This window comes from Myripristis murdjan, chromosome 4 (genome assembly GCF_902150065.1).
Source record: "Myripristis murdjan chromosome 4, fMyrMur1.1, whole genome shotgun sequence".
Taxonomy (NCBI): domain Eukaryota; kingdom Metazoa; phylum Chordata; class Actinopteri; order Holocentriformes; family Holocentridae; genus Myripristis; species Myripristis murdjan.
This window is the reverse complement of record NC_043983.1, coordinates 26,446,474-26,473,922: the sequence shown is the minus strand read 5'-3', so window position 1 is coordinate 26,473,922 and position 27,449 is coordinate 26,446,474. Positions and strand designations below refer to the sequence as shown.

Genomic DNA, 27,449 nt, shown 5'->3' with positions numbered 1-27,449 from the left:
CTCTCTCTCTCTCTCTCTCTCTCTCTCTCTCTCTCTCTCTCTCTCTCTCTCTCTCTTTTGTCTCCGGCATCCCTGCGGCTCCGTCGCTCCAAGAGCCAGCAGCACCGAGGAGCGGGGGGTTCCTGCCACCTCGAGCCGGCCGTCGCAGCTCTCTCCCCCCGCAGAGATACACGGGACTGACCGCTGTGGGCGCCTCCTTCTCTCTCTCTCCTGTCTGTCACCTAACAGGCTGCTGGCACTCTGACTCGGGCAGTGCTCCTCTGACAGAGAGACAACACTCTTAACACCAAAGAAGAAACAGTCAGTATATTTTCAGGATCCCCAAAAAGAACCACAAAGAACTTCAGTTTGATTCATTCGCATCAGGCAAAATCTTAGGTATTTTTCTGACTTTTGACTTTTGCGTTGTGGACAAGGACTAACAGTGAGGCTCAAAGATGCATCTTCTCGCCGTGGTTCTCTCTGTGTTGCTGTGCCTCTCTTCGGTCCCGGGTCCGGCGGACGGAGCGGAGAAGAGCTGCGCCGACCTGCGGCAGTTCTACACCGGGAAAGGATTCACTCTGGGCGGTGTTCCTCAGACCGAAATCCCCGGTGAGTAGAGGTGGGGGGTGGGATAAATGATAATAATAATAATAAAAAAATGAAACATTATAAATAGAACCATTACACTTAAAACTACGCATAATTTTGTACTGGAATAAATAAACAAAATAAATAATAAATTAGTTGACTTGCTCAACATCACTAATATTCCCATAGTATCTTACATCTTGTCGATGGCGAGTTTATCATACTGTATGCTCTGTATTTTTCATTTACCATGTTTTAAATTCCTACAATATTCATATTGACACTTTTACTTTGTTCGTAACATTTTGCATCGCAATATCCCTTGAAAATGGATTGCATTATAAGAAAGCAACCCTGCTTGCAATAGTGCTCGGGTTAAAATCATAGATCAGTGTTTGGTGCTTGGCTTGCAGTCCTGAGTAAATGATCTATGCTAGATAAACCTGGACCTCAGTGAGAGTTAACCTCGTTTCATTGTTTCCTCCATGTTCTGGACGCGGCTGTGCATAGCTATTTTCTTTGTTTAGGCTATATATATTTTTTTTATTTTGCAACACTCTTGCCTGTTCACCCTGTGAGCGCTCATGTTGCCTCATCCATTCACTGAGCAGCGTGCCCAAATTCAGTTCAGGAGCGGGTTTCCCAGCCTGTGCTATCCTGTAGATCTCGGTTATAGCCTTTTCCGGGGCATTTCATTGTCTGCTGAGGGCAGGACTGCAGGTGGGAGTAAGCCATGTGTCTTACAGAGCTATTATAGTCTCTTCTGGGGCATTTATCGTTGTTTGCCGAAGTCTGTGCTGCAGGTGTGAGCAGCTTTTAATACACAGAAAATGTATTTTGTCTTCTTCTTTATAACCCATCATGTGCGGCTCTGCCTTAAAGAGCAGTATGTGTGGCTTTGCCCACACTACACTAGCCTGGTCTGGGGTATTTTTCATTGTCTCCTGTGCTGTGGACTGCAGGTGTGAGGCTTATGTCTAAATGTGTCTGTGTATGTAGGTGTGTGTGTGTGTTGGAGGGGGGGCTGTTTTAACATTTGCATAAACTAATAATGCAGGCTTGCCTGGAGCAAAATATCACCAGCCATTGGTTACCAAGCTTACAGCATAGACTGCTGTAGCAATTAGGTTTATGAGATTTATTGAATCAAGAAGAGCTTTGTAGGACATTTTCCCAGTTTGCAATGAAAAATTCTGTTCTGTTCTATTCTATTCTACTTCTTTGACCCCCTGCAGGTACACTCTGTCAGACAGTCAGTCAGACATTCAGTTAGCCCTCCAGCCAGGCAATCATCCATACATTTAATCAATCAATCAATTACCCAGTTAGCCAGGTAATCAATCAGGTAGAGAGACAGTTAGTCAGGAAAATATCCCAGATTAAAGTCTTGGTTATTTGGTCTTTCTAGTTGTGTGCGTTCATTGATGGAAATGTGCAACTGAGATGAAGGCAGTCATTTGTCCCTTTGTCTTTTGCTTTTCCTTATTCCACTCAAGACAGACAGAAAAGAGCGGCTTCTCAAGTGGGAGATGACAGAGAGAGGCGAGGCTGAGATGTGAATGTGATTTGTGTGTGTGACTTGAAGGTCGTTTCATGATGTCTCAATGACATGGCTCACACAAGGGCAGATGAGTTATTTAATGCTGTTTGCAGTGTATGTGCGTAGGTGTGTGTGTGGGTGTGTGTGTGTGTCTGACTGAGTGTGAGACGAGCAAACAGATAGAGAACAGAGGCAGTCAAAGCGAAAGACAGAAACAGACAGGGAGAGAAAGAGAGGCAGAGAGAGAGAGAGGGGGAGATTGGGTGACAGAAACAGAGAAAGTGAGTCACTCAAGGTCTTCGCTGCAGCCCGCTGTTTCATGGACAGCCGCGAAAGCCACCAGCCAAGACACTCTCCCTCCCTTTCCATTAAAAACTCATCTTTTATTGACAGATGAAAAACACAACGCTTCACTCACTTGGACCTTGATCTGCTCTAGTTATTTGAGCAAGAGCTCTCCTATCCCAGAACTCATTAAAACTGACAACCAGACAGGAACAGAAAGATGGTGACTGCAGTTTTCCACAGAAAAGGGACACTTCAATCTTTTTCATCTGTGGACCCAAGGTTGGTAAATTTAGCCTCTTCACCCAGGGAGTCAGGCTCTTCTGTAGTCCTGTCACGCAGAGACGCACCAGAAAAAAAGCTTCATGTCCCATTTTGGGTCTCATTCTGCAGGTCATTAACGAAGGTATCATGGGAATAGTAGGCCAAAGGCTTGATTCCTGTGATAGCTAGCGCACACTCTTGTTTTAAGTGTCAATGGACATAATGCTGGAGCTGTGCATGTTCCAAGCGACTCCTGACTATATGCCCTAAAGGAATATTTCACCACAAAGCTGTGTATGTGGTTTCCCCAAATTGTCTTGAATGTCCAGCAGTTTCAGTTGCATGCCTCATAGAGAGGTGAGGCTGCGAAAACTGAAACAACTTCTGATGGCATGGCGGTGACTGACAACTTTGACAAACAACACCAAAGAGGATATAAAACCATTTCAAACGCTCAAACTCTTCATGCAAGGCGAAACCAATCTCAGAGCCCACTGGCCAACATCTGACGACGATTTTAGCCTCTCGGAGTGAGGGCCAAGTTTTTGGGTTTAGCCGGAAACAAGCCAGAAACTGCTTCTATTTCCATTTCTTTTATTACACAAGATAAACAGTTCTTCACATAATACACAAACATCGATGCTTATTACAGGTGTTTTAGGTCCAGATGATATTTCTGCCTCTTTCACTTCCCACATGGACTGTCGCTAAAAAAAGGCTCTTGTTTTGTCAGACATTCAAAGCTAGTCAAGGTGAGTACATGATGCATAATAAATCCCTTTTGGGTGAAGTTTTAATATAACCCCTGTGCCCTTGCAGTTGCATACACCTGGGACCCCCTTTCCATCTGGCATTAATATGCAATCTGGGTAGCTCGACTGTAATGTGCAGGGAAAAAATAAAAACCAGCTCTTAAATAAACACTGAAAATCTGAACATCCACCTCCAGAGGTGATCAGAGCTGCATTATTCCACATTAACGCCGTGTCAGAAACTTGGATCATCCTACTTGGGAAAATGCCAGTGCAGCAGATCTTGGAATCAGTATTCCAAGTAGGAGACTCAACCCCAAAATTTTCAGAGGTGCACTTATCAATCATCGTCAACATGGCAGCATACATTGCAGATCCTACACTGAATTTCATATCACATAATCCTTGAAATACGCTCTGGCCATGGTGGGTGTTAAGCCCATTTTCCAGAGTGCACTCTCCCTTATCAAATTCCTTTGTTTCTCAGTGGTAATCTATAGCCAGGGGGATTTCATAAATGCCTTTACATGAAACGGCTCTTGAAGTGGATAAGTGACAAGCATTTTAGTATTGTTAAGTCTGACAAATTTGTGAGTTTACATGCCAAGGAACAAAACTTCCCTTCTCCGTGCCTTATTCTAATCCATTCAATAGGGGCTATGTTCAGATGGAAAAACTGTTTTCCTCAGCTGAGAGGCCTGAAATTAGGATGCAGGCAGAGAGTAGCACTGTTCAGGGCTAGACAGTATAAACAAACAAACAAACAAACAAATATATATATATATATGTATATAAGCAACAGTTTTGGTGAGAGCTTTGGGTAAAACTGGCTGTTCAGCATTTGGAGAGGTGTTTTTTTTTTTTTTTTTGTTATTATTATGTTACAATTCAGAATCCACCATTTTTCAGTGCTGTAGTTATGCTGAAAAAGGGTTTTGCCTGTTTCCTTGTTCCTTTCCAATGTTTCATGTAACGTCATAGACATGCTTACTCCGGCTGCCTTTTATCCATATGAAGGTTTCCTGAATATGTGTGTTTGATTACAAATGTTCAGTTGTATTTTGGAAGGGCCTACTTTCATGCTTTAGTTGGCGGGGCACATACTAGTGTCATGCTATCTCAGAAATTTGGTTTTTCATATAATTTTGAGTTGAATGAAAGTGAATCGCATGTAAGCATAATGATTTCTAGACAAAGGTATTTGCCATTGCATTCTTTAAATCGCCATCTATGCTTAATTTATTTATTTATTTTTGTTACTAAAATCAGATAAGCCAAAAGTTATTTGTAAACTGGGTTCCTTTCCTCTGTTTAAGTAAGTAAAATCAAGTAAAGTAAAGTAAAGTAAAGAGAAATACGCTTGGCTGTAGTTTCTCTGATGTAAAAAAAACACAGGAAAATGAACTCATTATTCACTGTGGTTGCAATTATGCTCTTAAGTTTGATTGTCAACACTACATGAGCTTAATGCCATCAAAACATTTGTGGGATGAATAGTCAAGCGTACACATTACACACAAAAGTAGGTTAACTATTTTGGTGTGTGAATAAAACCTGCGGAAAATGTTTGTAGGAGGAAAAAATGACACACAGTATTACCAACAAAAGCAATAAGACTGACATTCAGGCTTACTTAATTTCACAAATTTTTCTATTTTCACTAATTTTCAGTGCGTTAAAGAAAATAGATGAACAGACGCTCCAGCTCTCTGTTTTTCCTCAGTGTGCAGGCTCATGTGTGCAGGGACAAACATTGTCTTAATGATGCGGGACAAAGCCCAGCTGTTGCCAACCATGAGCTGCTTGGCAATTATCTGCACTGCACAATAAAGACAGAGTGGGCTATCATACAAAATACTTCATGCTCTGCACAGTATGTATGACAGTATCATATGGATGGCTGTATCTGCAAGTGGTCCTCACAGGAGTCATCAGACCAGGTCATTCATTAATCTGGGGGACATTTCGCAAATGAAACCATTCATCATCTATCTGTGGTCACATTAATAGGTGCTACAGGCCAGGATGTCGACACAAAAACATTGAAAGTGAGAAAAAAATGGCCAAGTTTGAGACAAAGCGAGCCTCGATGTTATTCTTTCAGGCTAGTTAACACTGCCAAATAGGATTGATGAACAATTACCATGCATGGAGAGCACTAATTCACACTGGCATCATCAAATATCACAGGCTCCCACGTTTCTTAACTGTTATTTTTTCAAAGCTGGACCACTGGCTGTAATTTCTACCCACCAGCTGGGAATTTCCAGCTCTGAATGGGAAGTAACATGACAACAAAGTTTAAAAGCAGTGAGTCTCCAGCCCACACATGCACTGCAAAAACATCCGCAGTCATAAATCTCATATTCTGTCTTAAAATCCGCCAGTGGAATGAGATAATCCCATTTATTTCCAATACTAATCAACTTGTTTACAGAATTTCCTTGATCTTGGGGGGCTAATATGCTTTAAATTCTGCCACGTTTCAACATGTTTATTCTTTTTCCCAGAAATATTCCTGAAAAAAAGCGAAACAAGTGGAATTATCTCATCCCGCTGTCCGATTTTTTTCACTTGTTTTAAGAAAAACAAGATTTTAACTCTGAATATGAGAAAATATAGCTTGATGGAGACTTTTTTGCAGTGAAGGAGCTAAATGGAAATAAACATCGGCGCACAGATTCAACCAAGGTACCCAAAATCATGGTTGAAGATGATGCGATGAATTAATTTTTTTAGGGAGCAAGAGATTCTAGTGTGTGTAGGCGTTGCATTTTAAAGCCAGGTGTAAATGTAATATAGCTGCAGTACGTCTGTTCTAGTCATACTACAAGATGTGTGAAAGCCAGGTGCAAATGGGACATTTTTTTTTGAGGGTGTGAGACTTTTGTGTTTGTATAAGAGGATATGGTAAAAATCAAAATTCAAAAGTACGCTGTGTAACATTACAAGAAGAAGCTGAAATCCCTGTTCTCACCGCTCACAGCTTTTGTCCTGTGGATTTAACACGGCGTGAATGGAAGTTCTCTTTCCTGCCGTCTGCCTGTCTGTCTTTGTGCCTGCGAGGGTTTAACTCACACTCATTGTACCATTTACCTGGTCAATAGTTAAAGCCTAGCTTGTCCTATGGTGTGTGTATGTGGTGTGTGTGTGTGTGGTGTGTGTGTGTGTGTTGTGTGTGTTTAAAAGTCACTGAAAGCCAACACCTTCTCCAGGGAGGACACTTAGTTTCATTCACACATGTATTGTCTGTGTAGAGCAGCACACACCCATGTGATCATATGACACACACACACATGCTCTCTTTTTCTCTCTCACACACACACACACATACACACACACACACGGAGAAAGAGAGAGAGCCTACATGGTCTTCTCTCTTAATAGCAGACCTGTATTGAATTATATAGCCTGTAACATGTTAATCTCTTCTGCTGTTTTGTTGCTTGTTGCAAGACGAGAATGCGGAGGTTGTGTGTCAGGATTAAACACAATACACCATGTTTGAGGTTAGATTACCTCCAGATTAGGATACATTAGAGATTAGGTTACCTGTCAATAACTTACCACCAAGGCTGAGTCGACTAGGGAGCGCCCATACATTTAGACCTAGAAAAGCCTCTTGTCTTTTCCTGCCTGGAAAGATAGATTTTTCCAAGCAGACGGGAGAATTGGTCAAACTGCTTTTGTGCGGTTAGATTGTGCTCTTTGGTCACATGACCAGTGTGAATGTGTTTTTGTGTTTGCACATGTGCATGCATGTGTGTGTGTGTGTGTGTGTGTGTGTGTGTGTGAGTGTGCACGCATGAAGGAAATCGATACTGTCCGTTATCTGTCACACATCACATGCTCACTCAAGCGTTCACGCACACGGCAAGAGTGGATCGCAGAATACCCAATTCACACACAAGGACGCAGACGCACACTCACGCACACACACACATGCACACACACATGCACACTCTCCTCTACCTGTCACTTTTACACCCCTCCCCCCCTTCTTCTTCTCCCTGCAGTTCTCGGTCTTATTTTCTCTTCCATCTCTGCATTGTTTTCCCTGACAGGCTCAGATCCGTGAGTGGAGAGGGAGGGAGAAAGAGAGAGAGAGAAAGAGAGGGAGAAAGAGAAAGCAAGAGAAAGTGTGTGTGTGTGTGTGTGTGTGTGTGTGGTGTTGGTGGGGTGGTGTAGGCACGATCTGTTAAAAGCAGAGCTGTGAATGTTTCATGATGTCTGATGCAGCGACGAGAGAGGCGAGAGGAGGAGGAGGAGGAGGAGGGAGATGATGTGAGGAGAGAAAGGGAGGAGATTCTGTCCTGTCGCTCTGCTCTCATCTCTCCTTCAGCCTCACTACGTGGACAAGGACTGGGTATCGCTGCGAATGCTTTTGAATGCCCTGACATCGGCGTCAGTGCTTCATATTTGATTTCTCCGCTATAATTTCTTGTTGTTGAATGAATTACTTAATCCTGTAGAGAGCAGAGTAACTTATTTTCTGGCAAGCGCTCATGTCCCTGCAAACCAGAAGATACTGTAACTTGAAATTTTTGTTGCAGAAATCCTTGCAGTGTTGCAGCTGCAGTGTCAATAAATGTAACATCGTGACTTTAATATGCTTGCATTTGCCCCTGGGCCCTCTAGCTGAAGCTCTGAAGTCTGAGAGACTGTGGAATAATAATAGCAGGGAAAATCCTCCATCAGCAATGTATAAGCTGTTCTTAGTAATGAATGCAAATGTCAGAGTTGTAGTGACATGACAATAGAGGGGCTAAACAGTCACGTATTCTTATGATAATCATGTATAACTGAGGGCAGGTAGGTGAACAAATAAGAGTTTAGGAAAAAAGGAAAAAAAAAAGAATGGAAAACTGGTTCAATGTCTTAAAATCAATATGTATGTCAAAAATCAATACGGTACAAACCAGTATCGTTTTTCGATGCCAAGCCCTATCTTCCACGCTCCTGTTCTATCCCTCTCCTTTATTATCCCTCCCCTCTCTCTCTCTCTCCTTCTGTTTTCATTGACACCTCTTCTCTTTGCTCCCTCTTCCCCTCCCATGTTTCCTTCTTTCTTCCTATCAGGCGCTATTTTTACTGTCTCTCCTCCTCCTCCCACCCTTCCTTTCATCTTCCGCTGCTCTCTGAGAACCAACCATCCATCTGTTTTCCAAATGAAAAGATGAGTTGTTTGTCTCATGTGGTTTACTTGGTGGTGGCTAGCGAGCCTGTTTTATGAGTCAAGGCTCATATACATGCTCTGTGGAGTCAATCCTATAGACTGTGTGTATGCGTCTGTTTGTGTTTGTGTGTGTGTGTGTGCGTGTGTCTGAACCTGAAAATTGGTGTACCGGCTACTGAGCTGTTTCTTTAGTTAGGCTCAGGTTCTACACTGAGCAATCTAATACCCTGATATGTTCATCCATTTATTATTGATATGTTAAAGGAATCGTTCCACCAAAGGCTATATATTTTATAGGCCTATCATTTACTCACCCTGAGTTGTCTGGAATGTCCAACAACAACAGCAACAACAACAACAAAAACATATTTAATGCATGCCACACAGAAAACAAAAGTTCCCAAACCTGTTGGCGTTTCTGTGAGAGTGGACTTCATCAGTGACTTCGACAAACAGCAGCAAAAAGGATATGAGCACATCTGTTTCAGATTCCCAAACTCTTCGTGCAACATAACCAAAGTCTTGACCCTCTATTTTTATGTTCAGCACATCTCAAACCAACGTACACTTGCTAAAACATTTGCTAAACAACAAGGCACTCAGTTGAGGGCAGACCTCCACCAAGATCATAGCTGGAAATGGTGGTCTTTTTCAAGCTAAGACACGCCCCTTTAGTCTGTGTTGTTGTTATAGGTCACACCCATTTTGGCCAATCAGCAGGGAAATTTGGTCAGTGCTACTTTGACCTATTACCAACCTCCATGCCAGGTTTTATGATGTTTCCTTCAAGTTTTAGGAAACTATAACCCTGTTTGTTGTAATCGCCGCCCACTACCATGCCCCCATGAGACCAGTTGGCTGGAAAAGTTAATCACTTTACAAATCATCAGATTTGTGTAAATCCGCCGGTTATCCTGCTGACAGATGGATGGAAAGACCAGCAGCAGCAAAAATAAAACTAATTGCTGGAGGTTTCCTCTCCCTGGCAGAGATAATGAAGCATTTCCGGAAAATGCTGCATGTGTGAGCACCTGTGTGTGTGTCTGGATCCACCTCTGGCTTGTTCATTGGCTGGGAGTCTTACACATCTAAAGATTACAGGGAGTCTTAATCACCCATTGGCTACAGAAGGTGCTTCAGTCAGCACACTGAAACACCACATATGATATGAAATATATCTTTTTTGGGTGAAGTTTTCGCTTTAATGAAGTCAAGTGCAAGTAGTGAAAAGGCTGTAACTGGCACTTGAAGGTGTCCGTTGTAAAAGTTTTTGTTAAATTTTAACTCTTAGTGTGAGTGCATTATGATAACATCCTGATATAATATGTTGTCATGTTATTAATATGCCAGGAGTTGTGGTGCTCTAACAATGGCAATGCCATATCTAGTGCTGAAATGGTAAATTAATCGATTCATATTAATCGACATCATATTAATTGATTATAACAGTGATTAACTGTTTAATTATTTCAGTCAAAAGTAAAAATGCGAAATGTCTGATGATAACAGCTTCACCAAGATTACTTTTCATTCATGTAATTTTAATATTAATACTTTGTTTTTTGGGGGGCTGCTGGTCAGACTAAGTGATTTGAAGACATCTCTTCTGAACTTTTGATGAGACTTTTTCATTTTTGAAACTTTACAGAGTTTGAATAAATATTTGACATATTAATTGACATGGAAATGCTCTGATCACATCACTAATACTTCAAAAGTATCTCTGTATTCATGCAATAATGGATAGCAGTACATGTAGTTTCTTAAGTTTTAAGTCAGAAGTCAGCGCAGGGATGTATGATGACTTTTAATATACTCACATGCCCTCAAACTGCACTTAAACTAAAGTTTAAGTATTTTAATGCCTTTTTCTGACAGTGAATAGAGCCGACAGCAGAGTGGAGGAGATGTGTCGGCTTAGCACTTAGAAGGGGGATTTCACTCCACGCACGTTTCAGCTGACAGCTCTGCATATTAACCATCATGCATTGTGGTTTCTAATCACAGGGCATGACAAGAGTGCAGTCTTCTCCACAGGTTATCCATAGAGAGTATACAGTGAGGCATTACAGCGCTCTGCTTTCCATTTCGCTGGCTTAACTAGTGAACCACGTCGCTGCTGAACCTCTGCACTCCTCTGCACTCCTCTGTTTCCTCTGATCAGGTTATGGTTGTTATGAGAACAAATTGCTAGGATACAAATGTTGGTATTTGCAAAAACTGCCTTGTTTCACCACTGGGGTTTATGGGAAGGAGAAGAAGAGAGTGTAATCCTTAAAGTTTAAGCATGAAAAATCACCAAAGCTGGGGTCACAAGGTTTTCACCCCACAGCCATGATTTGTTCTCCACAGGTGGAATTTCTTTGAATATACAAATCCAGATATTAAATCCTCAAATTAGCCAATGTCCACATGGAGACATTTTTTTATTCATTTATTTATTTATCTTAACACAGCTTTTGACAATGCAAACAGCATTTTTGATTGCTAAAGACTTTTGGAAAATTGTCTCCAGAGACAGTGACAAAGTGACTTTGCTTCTTGCACCTGCTCTTAGAGGTCTTACATCTCACACAGCACAACGTTCTACAGTCTTGTCTGTCCATATGGACAACTCACCCAAATGTACTTATTTGTGTCATCCAGATGTATTTATTTATTCATTTATACAGTTAAAAGTTACAGAGACTGTGTCCATTAATAAACATTTCTGTAAATGTGCCATTCAACTGGGCAGGTGTGGAATTCAGTTTCCACACAGAGGTGACATTTGACATTTTAGCACTTTTAAAAAATGTTCTTTATACTTTCATTTGTAACGCAAAGACACCAACAAACCACTCCAGTCACTCGTCAGCTTCTTAGCTCAAGGACATGTAACTGTGATGATCTTGCATTCTCGGGTTTATAAGGACATTTTCGAAAAACACTTGTGTGGACTTTTTCCTGGGTGTTTTTTTTCCTCCCTACTAACTGAGACATAAAGCAGCCTTTTCATAAATACCCACGTCCTTGCGGTGTCTGTCGATCCAGCATAATAAAAGTTTAAAGTAACATTCGGTCCATGTACCTCTACCTTACCCTCATCTACACTGAGTTTACAAATATTTACATCAAAATATCTGGAATGATGAAGAAAATAAAGTCATTCAGTGTTCTGTTGTACTTCCTGCTAATCTGTAAGTCACAGTGTCCTTACGGAGAGGTTGCAGTCACACACACACATGCACACACACACACACACACACACACACATGCAGCACTGATAGGATCACCACTAGAGAGCATTATCAGAGGCAGATCTCATTGAGTGGCTCTGGGTGGTCTAAGCAGGTGACTCTGTCGTCCTGTGTGACGAGGAGTTATGCTGAATGAACACACCAAACATGGCTCCAGTTACCAAAAGCATCTGAGGAAGCTGATCATCTTTGATCCATTGTAAGTAAATGGAGCGAGCAGAAGCCGAGGGAGAACCTGCGGTACAAAACTCCGGCATTGTAGAAGTACAAAACTCGGGCATTGTACCGTTATGTCGGTTTTATACACTCCATAACATAATTACAACAAGCGTTAGAAATTCAAATCCCTCTTTATCCCCTGCCGCGTCCTTCATCTCTGTCTCCCCTTCATAATTAAAGTGGATTTAACCGGTCAAATCAATAAAGGATCACCTGGATTCACTTGCACACTGTTTCAAGAAAAGAGCAAATGGCTGTAAAGTTTACTGCTTTGTGCATTTACTAAGATTTTGTTGTTCGCTTAAATTTGCATACACTGAAGCTTTTAAACGTTGATGTGTGGGTCAATAATTTCTGTACACTGATATTGCCCAGTGGTCAAACAGTCAGAGGGCGCGTCCTCAGATAGACATGATACAAAGTTGGGTGGGTACGTGGCGCATATAAACACCCCAAATATGCATCAGATAACATCATTTTAACTCTGTTTTCATTTGAAGTTCAAAATGTGCGGGAGATGGATGGCAGGTAGACACAAACACACTCAGACGCACAAAACTGCCAGTTAAGACCTGACCTTTTAAGATCTGAGACTTAAGATCAGATTAAGATCTGATCTTAAGTCTCAGGATTTCATGAGTATGGTGGGTTAATGAAGAACTTGAGAACAAATGCAGCTGGTTGAAGAGAGACCTCTCTCTCCCTCAGTGTGTGTGTGTGCGTGTGTGTGTTGAGGCTCAGACAGAGAGGCCTATAATTAGATATCTTGCCGTGAAAGCCCTAACTGTACGCATGCCTGTTGTGCGTTTCTGTGTTTCAGTGTGTGTGTGTGTGTGTGTGTGTGCGCCAAGCTGTAATGTTAGCCCAGCAGCGCCTGCTCTGTGCCGCCCTGCCTGCCTTGTAGAGTCCCCACTCAGCAGCTTTTTCATGATATTTTTTATTGTTATTTTATGGCAGTTCTGCTTTATTAGGTAGTTTGCCGGTGGGAGTGACGGGGCAGTTTGTTTGATAGAGGTGATGAACTGAATAAAAACGGCTCCTTGGCTGAATCCCAGCCAATAACATTTCGAGGACTTCATATGGGCCCAACGATGGTGTTACACCAGCATGTCCCTCTGAGTTTTGGAAATCTAGCACACTCTGTGCAACAACTCCAGCACAGTAGTTTTAGTGCCTTGCCCAGCGGCATCTTGACAGTAATTTGTAATCATTTTACAAAATGCAGCTGGGAAGTCTTACAACTGCATGTGAGTTGTGGTGATGATATTGATAATTACTGTGCACATTAACAACATGTTGTTTGGCTTTGCTACCGTTAAGCTCAGTGTATGTGTGTGTTATATAATGCCATATAATGCACAATGAGGTGACCCAATATACAGAATAAATGGAACATGACTCCATTTCAGACTAACAGCTGTAACAGAGAGACACACCAGCTGCTTTAGTTAAGATTATTCAACTTGTGTCACAGTATTATAGACACTGTGGGCTTCTCAAAATGGATTAAACACAGAACATATCAACACAAAGATGGCTCAAGTAGCTCAGTATTTGTGTTAAAATGCCAAAGTTAATCGCTGGAAATTAATCACAATAGTTTTTAAACAATAGGGTTTTGAAAATAGGGCAAGGTGTGGTGACTAACTGGTCGCATAACATAACTAGTAAGTGCAGTCGTTAGTTTGCTGTTATAGTAAGTTTAATATGATCTGAATGTGTTACTGAGTGTCGATATAGTATAGAATAGTGGATTAAATTTGATTATGTTTGAAGTGTCTTGATTTAAGACCATCTGACTCAAATATTGGCAGTGGCTGTGGTGCAACAAATCATGAAGTAGAGGCGGAAGTAGAGGTGGCTTGAGCCAAACTTCAAATTAGGCATCCAATCAGCTTCCATTCACATAAACTCTGCTTGGCTCCTTTGACATTTGAATCAAAGTTAATTCAGCTGCTCTTATAGCTGCTCTGACCCAACATTTGATGCCACATTCATTCAGTTTCTGTGTTGTTATGACATCGCTGACCTGACCTGAAAATCACTGACCTTCGGGTGCGACCTAATGTCCCCCCCTCCCGCCCCCCTGTCCAGAGGGATTTGATGTCGCCCCGCTGAGAAAGAACAGAGATGGACAATCTGCCTGTTCTGCCCCTGTTAACCCCCCCTCCCCTGCCCAAATCACCACCACCAACACAGTGCTGCAGGATTAGGGGCTGATGTCTAATCTCTCACTAATCCCGGTTAGTTAATCTCTGTGTTCGAAGTGCTCCACTGTCAGCATGGCAGTTTATGCACTGACCTTGCCACTTTGGTTTTATCACAAACACTCTCACTCATTCTGCGTCTCTGTCCTCACTGACGTCTCATTGACCCTCGCTGCCATGTGGTGTGTTTGCATATGCGGAAATTACTCAGGATACGCAATTAACTTTTGAGTTGTCGCGGGGCAGCTCTAAATCCTGTTTATAATAAACCATAAAAAATTGCTTTTACCCGCTGGCCAAGGATAGCTGACATGACCCTTGGCCCTCACCTCACCATCAGCCCACACACACACGCACACGCACACACACACACACAATCTCCCCTCCCCTGCATGGCACAGGCCAGTTGGCACGTGTTGTGCTCTTTTAAAGGCTGAGTGAAGGGGAGTAAAACTAGTAGTTAGTTTAAGAGCCTTTAACTACTCCCAGAAATGACATAGAATTATAGTATTATACACTGATGTTGGTGCCTTGTGAACGCACACACACAGACACACACATACACACACACCCTGGGCAGCAGACAGAGCTGGACCAAGGAGTGGTGGTGTATTTTTAGACTGGTAATGTTATAAAACTAGGAATGTTCCACCCAAAATTCTGTTTTCCCGCTACCCTCCCCCCTCTCTCTCTTTCTTTTTCTTTCTCTTTCTCTTTCCCTAGCTGTCTCTGGCTTTATTTCATTTTCTGTCAGTCTCAGTCACAATTCTGCTGTTTCTCTAATTTTTCAGTTGGTATTCTGGCACAACTTCACCCTCTTACAAGGTGCATGGAAAGTGCAGGAAAACTGAGAGTCAGAGGTATCCAGTCACACTTGCTGCGCTGAGGAGGACAATTTATTCTTCACCCGACCCGCTGAAACCCAGGAACCATGACGAAGGCCATGTGCCAAAACGTGATGGTTTTGAGAATAATTTGGCCTCCTCGGTACTGCAAGTGTGACTGCATTCCTTTGATTCTGTGTGTCTCTAATTTTTGCCATCAAAAGTGCTTGCCAAGTCCATGTTTCTCTAAAGGAATTCGGAGAGACTTTTACACGGTATTCTGTGCTTGCCATAAAATTGCAAGCGCTGCTGTAAACTGTGAGTTAAGCAACTGCGAGGCAATAATTATCGTGATTACCAGCATTTTGAATAGACTGCTGTCTGTAGTGAGCCAAAAACTGCAGTGCGGCATATTTTTTTATCCGATGACGAGGTGTGATTATCGATTATAAAACCACAGTGGTTAATTAATTGTGCAGTCATTTGTGGTAAAGTGTTATGCCAAAAAAAAAAAAAAAAAAAAAAAAATCACAAAATCATAGGCGTCAGCTGCCATATTTTGGAATCAGGCTTATATACACAATATGCACATATTATGCACTCATTCAAGCTTATGTCTGTGAGAGGAAGAATTTGTCCCAACTGCTTTAGATAAGTAATTCAATTCAAAATTTAATTCAAAAATGTATGCATGGTCAGATCTATTGTTTTGCTGTGTTTTAATGTTTTAACAACCCTTGTCACCTACAAGAGTTCCCATGCAATTCAATGCATTTCTTTATTTTTCTGTGAAGTCAAAACAAATGAATAATTATAATTAGACCTCCGCTCTCTGTGCGTAAAAAATGGACACGATGAAACTGTTTTCACTGCTCTCTCATTTTGAATGTGAGCGAGAGCTGTACATGTCTGTTGACACAGTTTTCAGCAGCAGAGTAGGTTCTTCTGGCTGGTCAAAGACTGAATCATGCACTAAATACCTTAAAACTTCAATTAATAGCTCAGGCTTTTATTTACTTCAATCATTGAATCCAACCGGCCTATATTTGTGACCTGCATCTATGACACCTGCCTTTAATTCCTTTTGCACAAAACTATTGCTCACAAATTGTTTATTTCAATCAGTAAGTATAAAAATGAGCCTACCTAATAACACATCAGTTGATTGACTGCAAATTATATAAAAAAAAGAAAACTGCATCCATGGAAACCACAAAAAGAATTCATTTAGAGGCGGTTTCTGATTGAGACTGCCCTTTATTTGGCCTTTAACATGTAGATATTGTTTTTTTTTTCTCTCTCTCTGCTTTTTTGTTTCAGGGAAGTTCATATTTTTCAAATCCTATCACCACTGAGTATTTCTGTGACATCCAGTCACATTGGCTTTTGCTGAAACAACACCCCTGCACAAAATCTCAAAGAAAATAGATACAGTGGGCGAGGCATTTATTAAACACTCGCTGCCGCTTGATCACTGTCTCCTAGCTCTCGTTTACCCGTGTTCTCCCTCCTTCTTTTGTCTCCCATGAATATTCTGTCTCCTCCCTCTCTCCCCTCCCACCACCTCCTCTCCTTGTTTCATTACCATTTTATTACTTTCTCATCCCTCCATCTCCCTCTCCTCTTTCATCATTACAGCTCTATCGCTTTGTCCTCCTCTCCCTCCCTCGCTTCTTGGTGGGTAGTAAAAGGTAGAAGTGTACTTTGGGAGGAAGGCCATGTGGAACATTTAAATCACATGCAGGTGCCCTTTAACGGTGAGGAGAGACCGCGAGATGGAAACACACACACAAACATGGACGCACACACCACCGCACCATCGGCCCCTCATTTAGGTAGCAGTAATTTGCCGCAGTAAGTGACAGGGTTATTGTAAGGCGCTCATTAAGAAAGGGAAGCAGCGAATAAACGTCTGACTTAAGGGAATAAATTCAAACCACTCCGCCACTTTTACTGCTCAGCAACGAGCCGCTTTGATGTGGTGTGGGATGGCATAGCTGAGACAGACGCAGGGCGTGTGTGTGTGTGAGTCTCTCTCTGTGTGTGTGTTACACTGTTTGTTCATTTTTATGTGCAGTGTGATTTCATTTATAATGCTTTAACTGTATGCATGTGTGTGCTTTTTGCTTTGTAGCAGCATGTATGCACTGTATTCTGAGCGTGATGTTTATATCCGCACTGTACTGTGTGCATGAGTCTTTTCGTCTTTACGGCTTTAAGGGGCAGAGGTCACTTCAGTTACAATGAGGCAGACTGTTACCACGGTGACACAGAGCGAGGTCACTTCCTATGACAAGCTTTCATCTCAGCGGGAAAGGAGGAAGGGAAAAAAAGAAGGGGAGAGAGGGAACGAGGCAGCAGTGGAGGAAGAGGTGGAGGGAGAGGTTACGGGTGGAGGGATGGAGGAACAAAGTCAGAGACATGGGGATAGACAGAGGAGTGGAAAAAGACATGGAGGGATGAAAAGATACTAGAGGGAGGCAGAGATGAAAGACTAGAACACAATCAGAAAGAGAAGCAGGAAAATAGAAAGTCTAGTTGTGCCTGAATGCCATGACAACATCAGAAACATATTGCACAATATTATGTAGAGCTATCATTTTTCATATCTGAAACTTATCACACACAATATTACCCAGTGAATTTGTCTCATTCTGTACTCACAAGTCAATACGACACATCTACATTACTTCACAAAATTAAATACAATATACAGTATCAGTATTATAAAGTGGTGGTTTTGAAACTATGTGATGAAGGGAACAAATATATTATTATCAAAGCCACATTACTCATATGTGATGATGTGACATGGGTTTTCTCTCAACCGAGACATGGCCAAACTGAGTTTTTAAACTTTAAAGCTTATAAGTGCTTTAAAATGCCACAAGGAAACCCATCAGACAGTAATGACTGTTTAATAACTAATTACTTTCATTTTTGGTTCATGAGTAATTGATTAGGTTTCATGGGCAAAAACTGCTGCTCCACTCCATAGAGAAGTTGTATGCAAAAGTCCTATTTTTCCTCCTTTGTCAGCTGCCAGAAGGTGCGAGGAGCGGTCTGGCAACTGGCAACTAGTCATTTGAGAGTCTCAAGTTTGCTTTACAGTATGCTGATTCAGCTCCGCTGTGCTGCACAACCCGTGAAAAAGAATAGGCTGCAACAGCTGCTGCAGCACCAGTGCAGTTTACTGTAGCTGTGTGATGGAGCGCTTCTACAGTGCCTACCGCTGTAATTGAATTTATACACCACATTTAACCTGAGAGATGCTTGAACAGTCTCAAAAATCGGAAATATCACCTGCTTTCCTAGTGTAAAACAATCCGTCTCATATTTTCCCCTGCTCTGAAAGCTTACCTGTTTCTTCTTTAATTATTTACAATTAATGAAACAGGCACCAAAACAACAACACGAAACCACTTGAGCAAAGCTTGAAGTAGTTCTCAAACATTCATTTTAGAAACTTTGTCATGAGGTGTTAATTGAAAGGTCTGGCTGTTTTCCGGCTTGCGTCGTGGTTCACAACACTGGGGCTGAATTATAATGCTCATTTATTTCAGCTGTGGCAGCTCACAGCCACTGACAGAGCTTGGAGGAGCTGCTACTGCATGTGTTAACAGCTATGTAGCACACATCAAAAGACGCGGTGTGTGTGAGGTATGAGGGTGTTAGTGTGTGTGCGAGAGTGTGAGAGATTCTCCTGTGTGCATTTTCCATATAGCCTAACCCACAGTCTGGGTATTATTTAAATATCTCCCTGATTCTGTGTGAATGTGTTTGTGTGTGTGTATATGCGTGTGTGCATTGTATGTGCTGACATACAATGGTCTGATCTTCTTAATTATTTGTCTGGTGACCCTGATCCTGCCCATTCAAGGCCAAGCACTGTGTGTAAATCCAGTAAACTATTCATACAGTATAAAGGATGTTTTGCTCAAATCACAGCATGTAGCCTGGATACAAACTATGATGATCTTCACATTCAAACTCAAATTAACATGGTTGCCAAAAATAAAGCTCATAAAACTCAACAGTGGATGACAGAGGCTCATTTTCAGCAACAGTCTGAGTTGATGGTACACAGCCACATGGTGTGGAGAGAGGTCACCCGCCGGTTCCCATCAATAAAAAATGTGTTGATGGCTGATGATTACACTGAGGCAAAAAATAAAAATCCCCTGTGCTACAGTCTCTGCAGTGCTACATGACAGCAAACAAGCCATCAACGATGTAATGCCTAAATGCAAAGATGTTGTTCACCCAAAATTAAAAAAAAAAATAATAGTAAAAAAATAAAAAAAACATTTGCCCAGTTATGAGTCTATCCATCGTGAATAGTGAATGTGTGATTTGGCGAGGTTTCCAGTCTGCCACGATCTTCCCTGTCTCCTCGCACCCCAACACAGTGAGGCTTTTGTCTGTGGAGATCAAACTATCAGATTTCACACCGGCAACTGTATCTATCTCAATTAGCATGAATTAGAGTTTTCCAGCATCCCCCAGGAAATACTTGTATTGGGGTGAAGGGAGACAGACTGGAAACCTCTCCAAATTACACAGCAATGAGATGGATGGATATTGGATATATTACACTAAGGATAAGTAGGACTTTTTTGGAGAGCTGTTCCTTTAGTTTAAACTCTATTGCTAAAATCACACGATCCCAAGGTTTGCTGAGAAGTCTTGCAGGGCAACAGCCTACCTCTTCTGACGTTTTACCTCATAGACTTGTAAAAATTGCACATACTGTAGGCTATATGTAAGATTCATAGTGGATTAAAATCACAGGTGCCGTTGGTGATAATTACAATTATAGGTTCTTCCCAGTAGAACTAATTAAATTTGAATAGATCTTTAGGTTGATTAGGGCAGCTCTGCTCAGTTTGGTTCTGTCCAGCCAGTTTGGCTCAGCAAAGCTAATATGAGCTCAGTGCTGATCAGTCCACCACACTTGAGTGCCACTTAGCATTAAATATCCAATCATGTGAAGCCTCATATAACAGCCTCTCTCTTTTATGGGCTGGGAAATGTGTCATATTTTCTGAAATAAATTTCAGTGTCCAATAAACCCTTGATCAAAACTAATTAATCTGCCTGTCATGTCACGTAACAGATATAACAGCTTGTCTAACACTAAAAATCCTCCCATGAGCATTAAAAATGCATCTTATCAGAGAGAAAATATTAATTATCTGTCTAAAGCCAGAAGCCAAGCAGATGAGTGAGCAGCCAACAACACGGTACCATGAAAATTATGGATGAACAGCATTCAGGAGATGGAAGGTGTTCTGTTCACAAAGTTAACAAGACAGTCCGCTGCTGTCAGCTGTCGAAAAAAACTCCTGTTACCAACAACAACCTGTGACTAATTAAAACTGGGTGTGGTCGAAACAAATGTCTTCCCAGGTTGTTGACAGGGGTTTTATTGGAGTTTCAGTTCAGTCGCGCTCAGTCCAACCCAGTTAAGTGCAGCTCAGATCAGTTTTAGCTCAATACCCATAGTTCCCTGCAGCAGCGGGGCAGAAACTGTGAGGTGTCCAGAACCGCACTTCCTGCGTTACTGAGGTTTTTCAGCCCTTTGCTTTGCTGCCTGGCTGGACGGCTTCCTGTCAGCCTGCGGCGTGGTGCCGACTACCTGTCTGCCTGGTTGGCTGGCTGGCACACCTGCTGGGGCTGGAGCTCCTGTCGGGACGGGCTCAGGTATGTTTGGGCTACCGCAAGGAATGTTGGGAAAAAGGGAGACGGAGAGAAATGAGAGAGAGAGGGAGAGACAGCAGTTTTTTGCCGCAGAAAGGAAATGAATGGCTTGGCAGTGTTGTCCTGATGTGGTCGCCATGGCTACCAGTGTTAGATGTTATAAGTAGGCAGACAAAACCAGCAACAAGTTTCAAACATCTGGGAAACAGTCGACGATAATCAAGTACAGGAGACCCTGCAGCAGAACCTTGTTATTATTTTTATAATGCAACACTTTGCTGCAGCTAAGCAGTTTGTCGGGGCAGCGGCAGTCTGGAGCAGTGATGTAATACGAAATAAAAAGGTGGGAAAGAATTATCCACATGACGGTTAGCATAAAGCATGACATAGTGAAGAAACACCTTTATAATTGGAGATTACGAAAGCCAGACTGGAAGGTTGCTGGTTTGAATCCCTGTACTGTCTGGTTAAATGTGGGACGTGAAATTGTCCTCTCTCAGCAGCCATCAAACACAAAACTGTGTTTGCACTTTGCAGGTCCAAGGCCTGATTTGATTTTGGTTTTATTTTGGATAATCAAGTAAAATATATATATGATACATAATAAAAACATTCATTTTCGTATGATGTCAAGAAAGTATTAATTAAAACATTTCCATTGTGGTCATGGGCGGATGCTAATAATAACACATTCAGACATGACTGTTGACATTCTGAGGGAGAGGATGAAAACTTAGTGATGTTTGCTTTATGGTTCATTCCATAAAAACAAAAAATCTTAATGCAGCGGAGTGTCTGAAGGTCTTGAGTGCTACAGCATCAGACCGCATAGCACTGGGTGTGGTCATGAACATAAAATGTGTTTAGATGCATTTTTTTTCTCAGGATTGACTTGATCTCAAACATTAAAGACTTGACATTTCTTCCTGAGACCAGATGAGACCAGACAGACGATCCAACTGATCCAAAATGTGGGTCAACACCAAACCCAACCTCCTCTACAGAGCGACTAGACAGAAACACAGACGAAATATCACTGATAAACTCTGTTTTTCAGGATCGAGTAACTTGACCATTGATCTAGGGGTGTTAGCCGTCTAATGAAAGCTGTGAGTGAGAGAAATATTTTCCAGGAAAAAAACAACTTCTAATTAATGCATTATATTGATGTCAAAATGAAATGATTTAATGAGGGGATTTTTTTTCTTGTATGTTTGATTTCATTATTTATCTCAGTTGTGAAAGTTAAACTAAAACATTTGGATATAGCTGTTGTGCATGTTAAACCTTATTGAATTTTAAGTTGCAATGCATATCCAGAATCGTGGTTTTGAGTTGAATTTGTGTTGTTCTTGTCTCAGTTTTGCCTCAGTCTTGCCCCCCTTTCGGTCTTGGTCTTGACTGGATGAATGTGAAGCAGAACACCACTGAAGCTGGGTCACTATGGATAAATAATCATACAAAAACCATGTTCTCCATGTTTCTTGCTGCCCCTGTTCCTAACTCTTTTCACTTGTTTTAGTCTATGGCCCTGTGTGGAAGGCAGAAGGGTCTTTTGGGAATCTTTTGGTCCCAGATATTTCAGAAAAGCCCACTATGTATGTTCAGCCATGGTGTACAAAGAGGTAATACTTTCTCAGGTGCTCACTCTGGTGCTGAGGCTCCCTTTATAGAGCTGCAGGCTCTCAGCGGGATCACAGGTTGTAATCCTGGAGTTGGGAAGTGATGCTTTTGCATTTGGTTTCAAACGGCATAATAGGTCGCAAATGGTGTTAACACATAGTTGATAACTCAACTAAGAGCGAGCAGCCAGAGGATAAAGAGCCAGAGGGAAACCTTGCTCTCTCGGTGGGTCAAACCGCAACACATTCTCACAAAGTTGTGAGTTTGAATCCAAGTTTTTTTTCCCCTCTGTCCTTCCTTTTTATCTCCACTGCAGACCACTTCATATCATAAAAAATGCCATGAAAATCATATTTGAGGAAAGAAAGGGGGACCATTTCTATCACGCCGCTTGCTCGTAGGCCAGAAGGAATTTATCTTATCACTGCTGTGCATGCGTGTGTGTGTGTATGTGTGTGTGTGTGTGTGTGTGTGTCCCTGGGGAGTGGAATAAACTGCTGAGCCCCAAGGGCAAACAGAGTGTGAGCAAACAGATCACCTATAGAAATGGGTGTGCTTTTGACCCAAAGTCCTTTCCTTTCCTTTCCTTTCCTTTCCTTTCCTTTCCTTTCCTTTCCTTTCCTTCCTCTTCCTCTCCTCTCCCCTCTTTCATTCTCTTTGTTTATCCTCTCTTTCCCCTGCAGAGCACTTAAAAGCTCTGCATTGCTTCAAGGCTTTGATTAAAAAGGGGATTCCACCATTTTTACTTACTCCCCTGCTATGTGCAGATGGTCGCCTGCAGGCATTCTACTTCCAGTCGACGGGCCCTTGAGCAAGGCACTTAGTGTCAAACATCCCTCAGGGGTTCTGTACTACATTTGGCCCACTGTCCCTCTCCACTGTGCGGTTGCGTGTATGAGCATGTTTGCGAGTTTGTTTGCATGTGCACATATGACGCCACCGTTCTCATTTTTGTCTCTCCCAGTAAATTAAGCTTTTATAGCAGGATGCCCTGCTTCCATTACCTAGCAACCCAGGAATGTAGTGAAGCATGTGCCACTGTGGTAAACTCCCTCAGCCTGTAGGTTGGTAAGCAAACCAATAGCAAAATGCTAGAACATGACGTAGTGATTGAGGGTCCTGCCATCTGGGGCCACATGCATCTCTGTTGACCTGAAGTAAAATCCCAGCTGAAGCTTGTCCTCTTCTTCTGCCCCACTCCGGAGCCCTCTGAGCCTCAGACTTTCAGACTTTCAGAAAAGTGACCTGATCAAATAGAGAATTTAACAGAGGTTGACTGAAACCTCTCAGCTGCCTCCCATCTCTCCTCTCCTCTCCACCTATTTTAGACTAAATGGTATAAACATTTGCAACCTTTTTTATTTTCTTGTATTTTTATCCCAAAGTCCCCATTACCATCACTTCCTGTTTTTTTAGTGGTTACTTTATAGCATACCAGTGAGCTTACATAAAACTCAACCTAATAATACCATCTAAGAATTTTTAACAATCCTCCCGTCAGCCCCTCCCATCATATAAATCCTGCAGCTTCACAACTTTCAAAGTGACACACAAGTGGCAACATGATACCGTCGCTATTTCCTTTTGCAAATACTCCGTGGTTGGTGGGAATATATTCATTTTGCATGCAATGGGATTTAGTGCTTTTCTCCTTGCATGTTTGTTCTGCCTCAGCACACTCAGATTTCCATGTCCCTCCCAGTGCTACACAGTTGTACCTCACTCCAAAAGGGTATGGATATATGGATTTTCTTATTCAGTATTGTTTTTGAGTTCTATCTCGTAGGAGCATTGATGTGATAAAGTTCACGACTGATGCGTTTGCTTGCTAAATCGACATATTAGAACTGTTTCTCTTCTGATCGAACATCAAGTTAGTAAAGTAATCCTCAGTAAAACTACGGAGTTGGAACAGCACGTCGACTTTCTGTGCTAGCAAGCGAACAGTAACAGTTACTACTGATGGTGAAGCCTAGTTGATGAAAACATGTGCATTTGAAGAGTCAATCAAGCAGGGGCAGGATGAACAAAAAACAAGGACATTTAATTTAATTGCTCCACTCTTACATATGAAGGTATCTTCTAATTCCCTCTGGTTGGACTCAGGAGAAATCAGCTGATAGGCTTCTCTCTGCATGCAAATCACTCCCAGTTTCATGATGCACCCTACACGCACTGATCCCAGTAAAGGATCATTTTAATGAAAATTATACATTTTAGTTCACCATGTGCAACAAGATTTCCTGACTGTGATCATTCTCAAAACTAAAATAAAACTAAAATAAGAATAGATTAATTTGGCAAACAGGGTGATTAACAGCCCCTCAGTGAGTGAGGATGAGATAATGTCCACTACTACAGCCCCATGTTTGATTTATGTTTCTATATTGAAGTCTCTCTAGTGCAGCTTTGAGATGTCTTAAGAGATACTGGGCGAAGGCATTTTTAAATATCTTAAGACATTTCTTATTAGATTCCAGTGGCTGATGTGACTCCTCCTCTTCTTCCTCCTCCTCCTCCTCCTCCTCCTCCTCCTCCTCCTGCCTCTTCTTCCTCCTCTTGTGTCTCGCTCTCCTCATTCTTTGCCTTGCCCTCCTATCACATCTCTCTCTTCCTCTCACTCATACTCACTCTGCAGGCTGTCACTAGGCATGTCAGCACCTGGGAATTGCAGGATCTCGCCCTCTAGGAAGCCAAGTGCTGCTTCAAAGTGAGAATATGATTAGAGGACAGGGGAAGAGATAGAGATGTTAGGCTTCTGAAAGCATGAGAAAAGTACCTGCATGCTCCAATGATCACAGCAGCAGCTAGGAAAGAAAAGACAAGAAAAGAAAAATCCTTCAGTGTCCCCTGCAAAATCAACCAGGACTCCTGGGATTTGACGTTTTTGTCTTTGCCAAGGGGCTCGGAGTGAAGGAAGGCTGTCACCATAATGCAGGATAATTTCATGATTGTAGTTCAGATGTTTACACTTGAATTTAGAATTTAATCTCTCTGTCACCTGAAATGTATTATTTACTGTAACATCAAAAATACAGCTCATTGTCTGCATCCGCAGAGTCGCCAACATCTTGAATACTTTGCACTTTCACACTTGGAATTGTTAACGTATTTTGTCTCCTGCTGCAAAAGTGGATGTTTGGGGAAGGAAGGACGGAGGCAAAACAACAGAAAGGTCAAAAATCAGACCTGAATGTGCAATTTCAAATCCCAGCTCAGCCACTTTTTGTCTAAACACTCCTTCTCTTTCCCCCTTTCTAGTACGATTTCAGAGTACCATCAAGCAAGTGCAGATTCTCCTGTGGTACATTTGTGGTCTTGCAAGCTAAAAACAAGACTCAGACACATAAACACGATGTAGTTGGCATCTTCAATCCATGAGCAGATTGGAAATTGAGACAAAAAAGAGCATATATTCTCAATAGTAAACACAGAAGAAAAAAGGAGGTGGAGATGGGTTGTCAAAGACGGAGTAGATGAAGAAGTCCTTCCTGAATAAAAGAAACGGGCTGTGGGAGTTGTGAGAAATTTCCCAGGTAAGGTGTGAGGATGTAGATGATGAAACGTTCCCAACAATGGAGCCTTTTCTTTATTTAATTAAGATGATACTGCTCAGTAAACAATGGGCAGGCTTTGTAAAAAAATATAATGTTTCAGTGTTGCAATACAGCCACCTCTCTCTCTCTCCTTCTTTCACTCACTCACACACACACACACACACACACACACACACACACCAGCCAATGCCAATGAAAGATTCATGGGGCGATGATGATGAGGGCGTCTTCTCTTCTGCTCCACTTAGCCTGGTGGACAGATAGACAGAACACACACACACACACACACACACACACACACATGCACACACATGCACACACACACACACACATGCACATGCACATGCACACACATGCACATGCACATGCACATGCACACGCACACACACATGCAAACACACGCACACGCACACACACACACACACACACACACACACACACACAGGACCTGTTAAGAAAAGGAGTGGTGATGCACACAGCCGTGGGGCACTTACTCACCCTTAACCTTCCCAGACATGCACATGCATGTAGACACCCACGCATACACACACACACACACACACACACACACACACACATAGAGCCAGACAGCCTAGAAAGCAGTCTGCAGCATCAGTCCCTTATAACAGACACGATGCCTCAGGAGTGGTGTGTGTGTGTGTGTGTGTGTGTGTGTGTCTGTGAGCATGTGTGCATGTGTGTGTGTGTGTGATCCATATTTTTACTTCGTCTCATGGGTCTGAAAGTCCTCCATAAAAATAAGAAAAACAACATGAAAGAATTGTCTTGGCCTTCTTGTACATTCTGTGGTGAAGGTCAGAGCTCCGTGCTGTCAGGATTAAAACGGGGTTTTATGTTGGGCATGCAGAGGTGAGGGATTAGTTAGTTAGCGGCTCGAGGTTAGGAAAAAATATAAATAGCATTTCCTTGTTGATACATGCAACTTAAAGTGGTAATCCTCTGCATCCTTGCTTTTGTTCTTTTCATTTGCTGGCACATTTGCTGCTAATCGCTCGTGGCTGTGGTGCGCTGCTCATCCCGGAGAACCACCTGTCAATCAAACCGTGTAGGCGGAACCGTGGCATCGTTTCCTTTGGATTTTCTCTCGATGGAGTTTGACCCTGCGTTCCAAATCGCATACTTATACTTTTTACTTTTAGTATGTACTGCAGCTGCCCTTACAAAGTATGTAGTTTAGTATGTATTGGGACATACTAATTCTTTTTTTCCCTACTAAATAGTATGGTAGTATGGGTATTGGAACGCAGGGTGAGTTTCTTTTTAATCTGTTCAGCCATGCTTGCTATCGCTGCTCATGCTAACTTCGCTGTTCTTTTAAGTTTTCAAAATGGATTTACACATACACATTTTGTTTGATTTGTTAGCGATTTCCTGACTTGATTCAAGCCCGATTTCAGTTTGATTTGATTTCATATCAGTTCAGTTAAGGACATTTCACCTACAATGCCGGTTTGGTGCTTACATACATCTTT

The 27,449-nt window shown here is 42.0% G+C and overlaps 1 protein-coding gene across 1 annotated transcript in view; it reads left to right on the top strand.

Moving 5' to 3' along the window:
- The first annotated feature begins 260 nt into the window (after window positions 1-260).
- gpc1a (glypican 1a) overlaps window positions 261-27,449 on the top strand; it is a 40,243-nt gene continuing 13,054 nt past the window's right edge. The window contains exon 1 of the mRNA XM_030049681.1: window positions 261-591. Within this exon, the coding sequence (XP_029905541.1) occupies window positions 438-591 (154 nt within the window). The 5' untranslated portion in view covers window positions 261-437. The remainder of the gene's footprint in view (window positions 592-27,449) is intronic.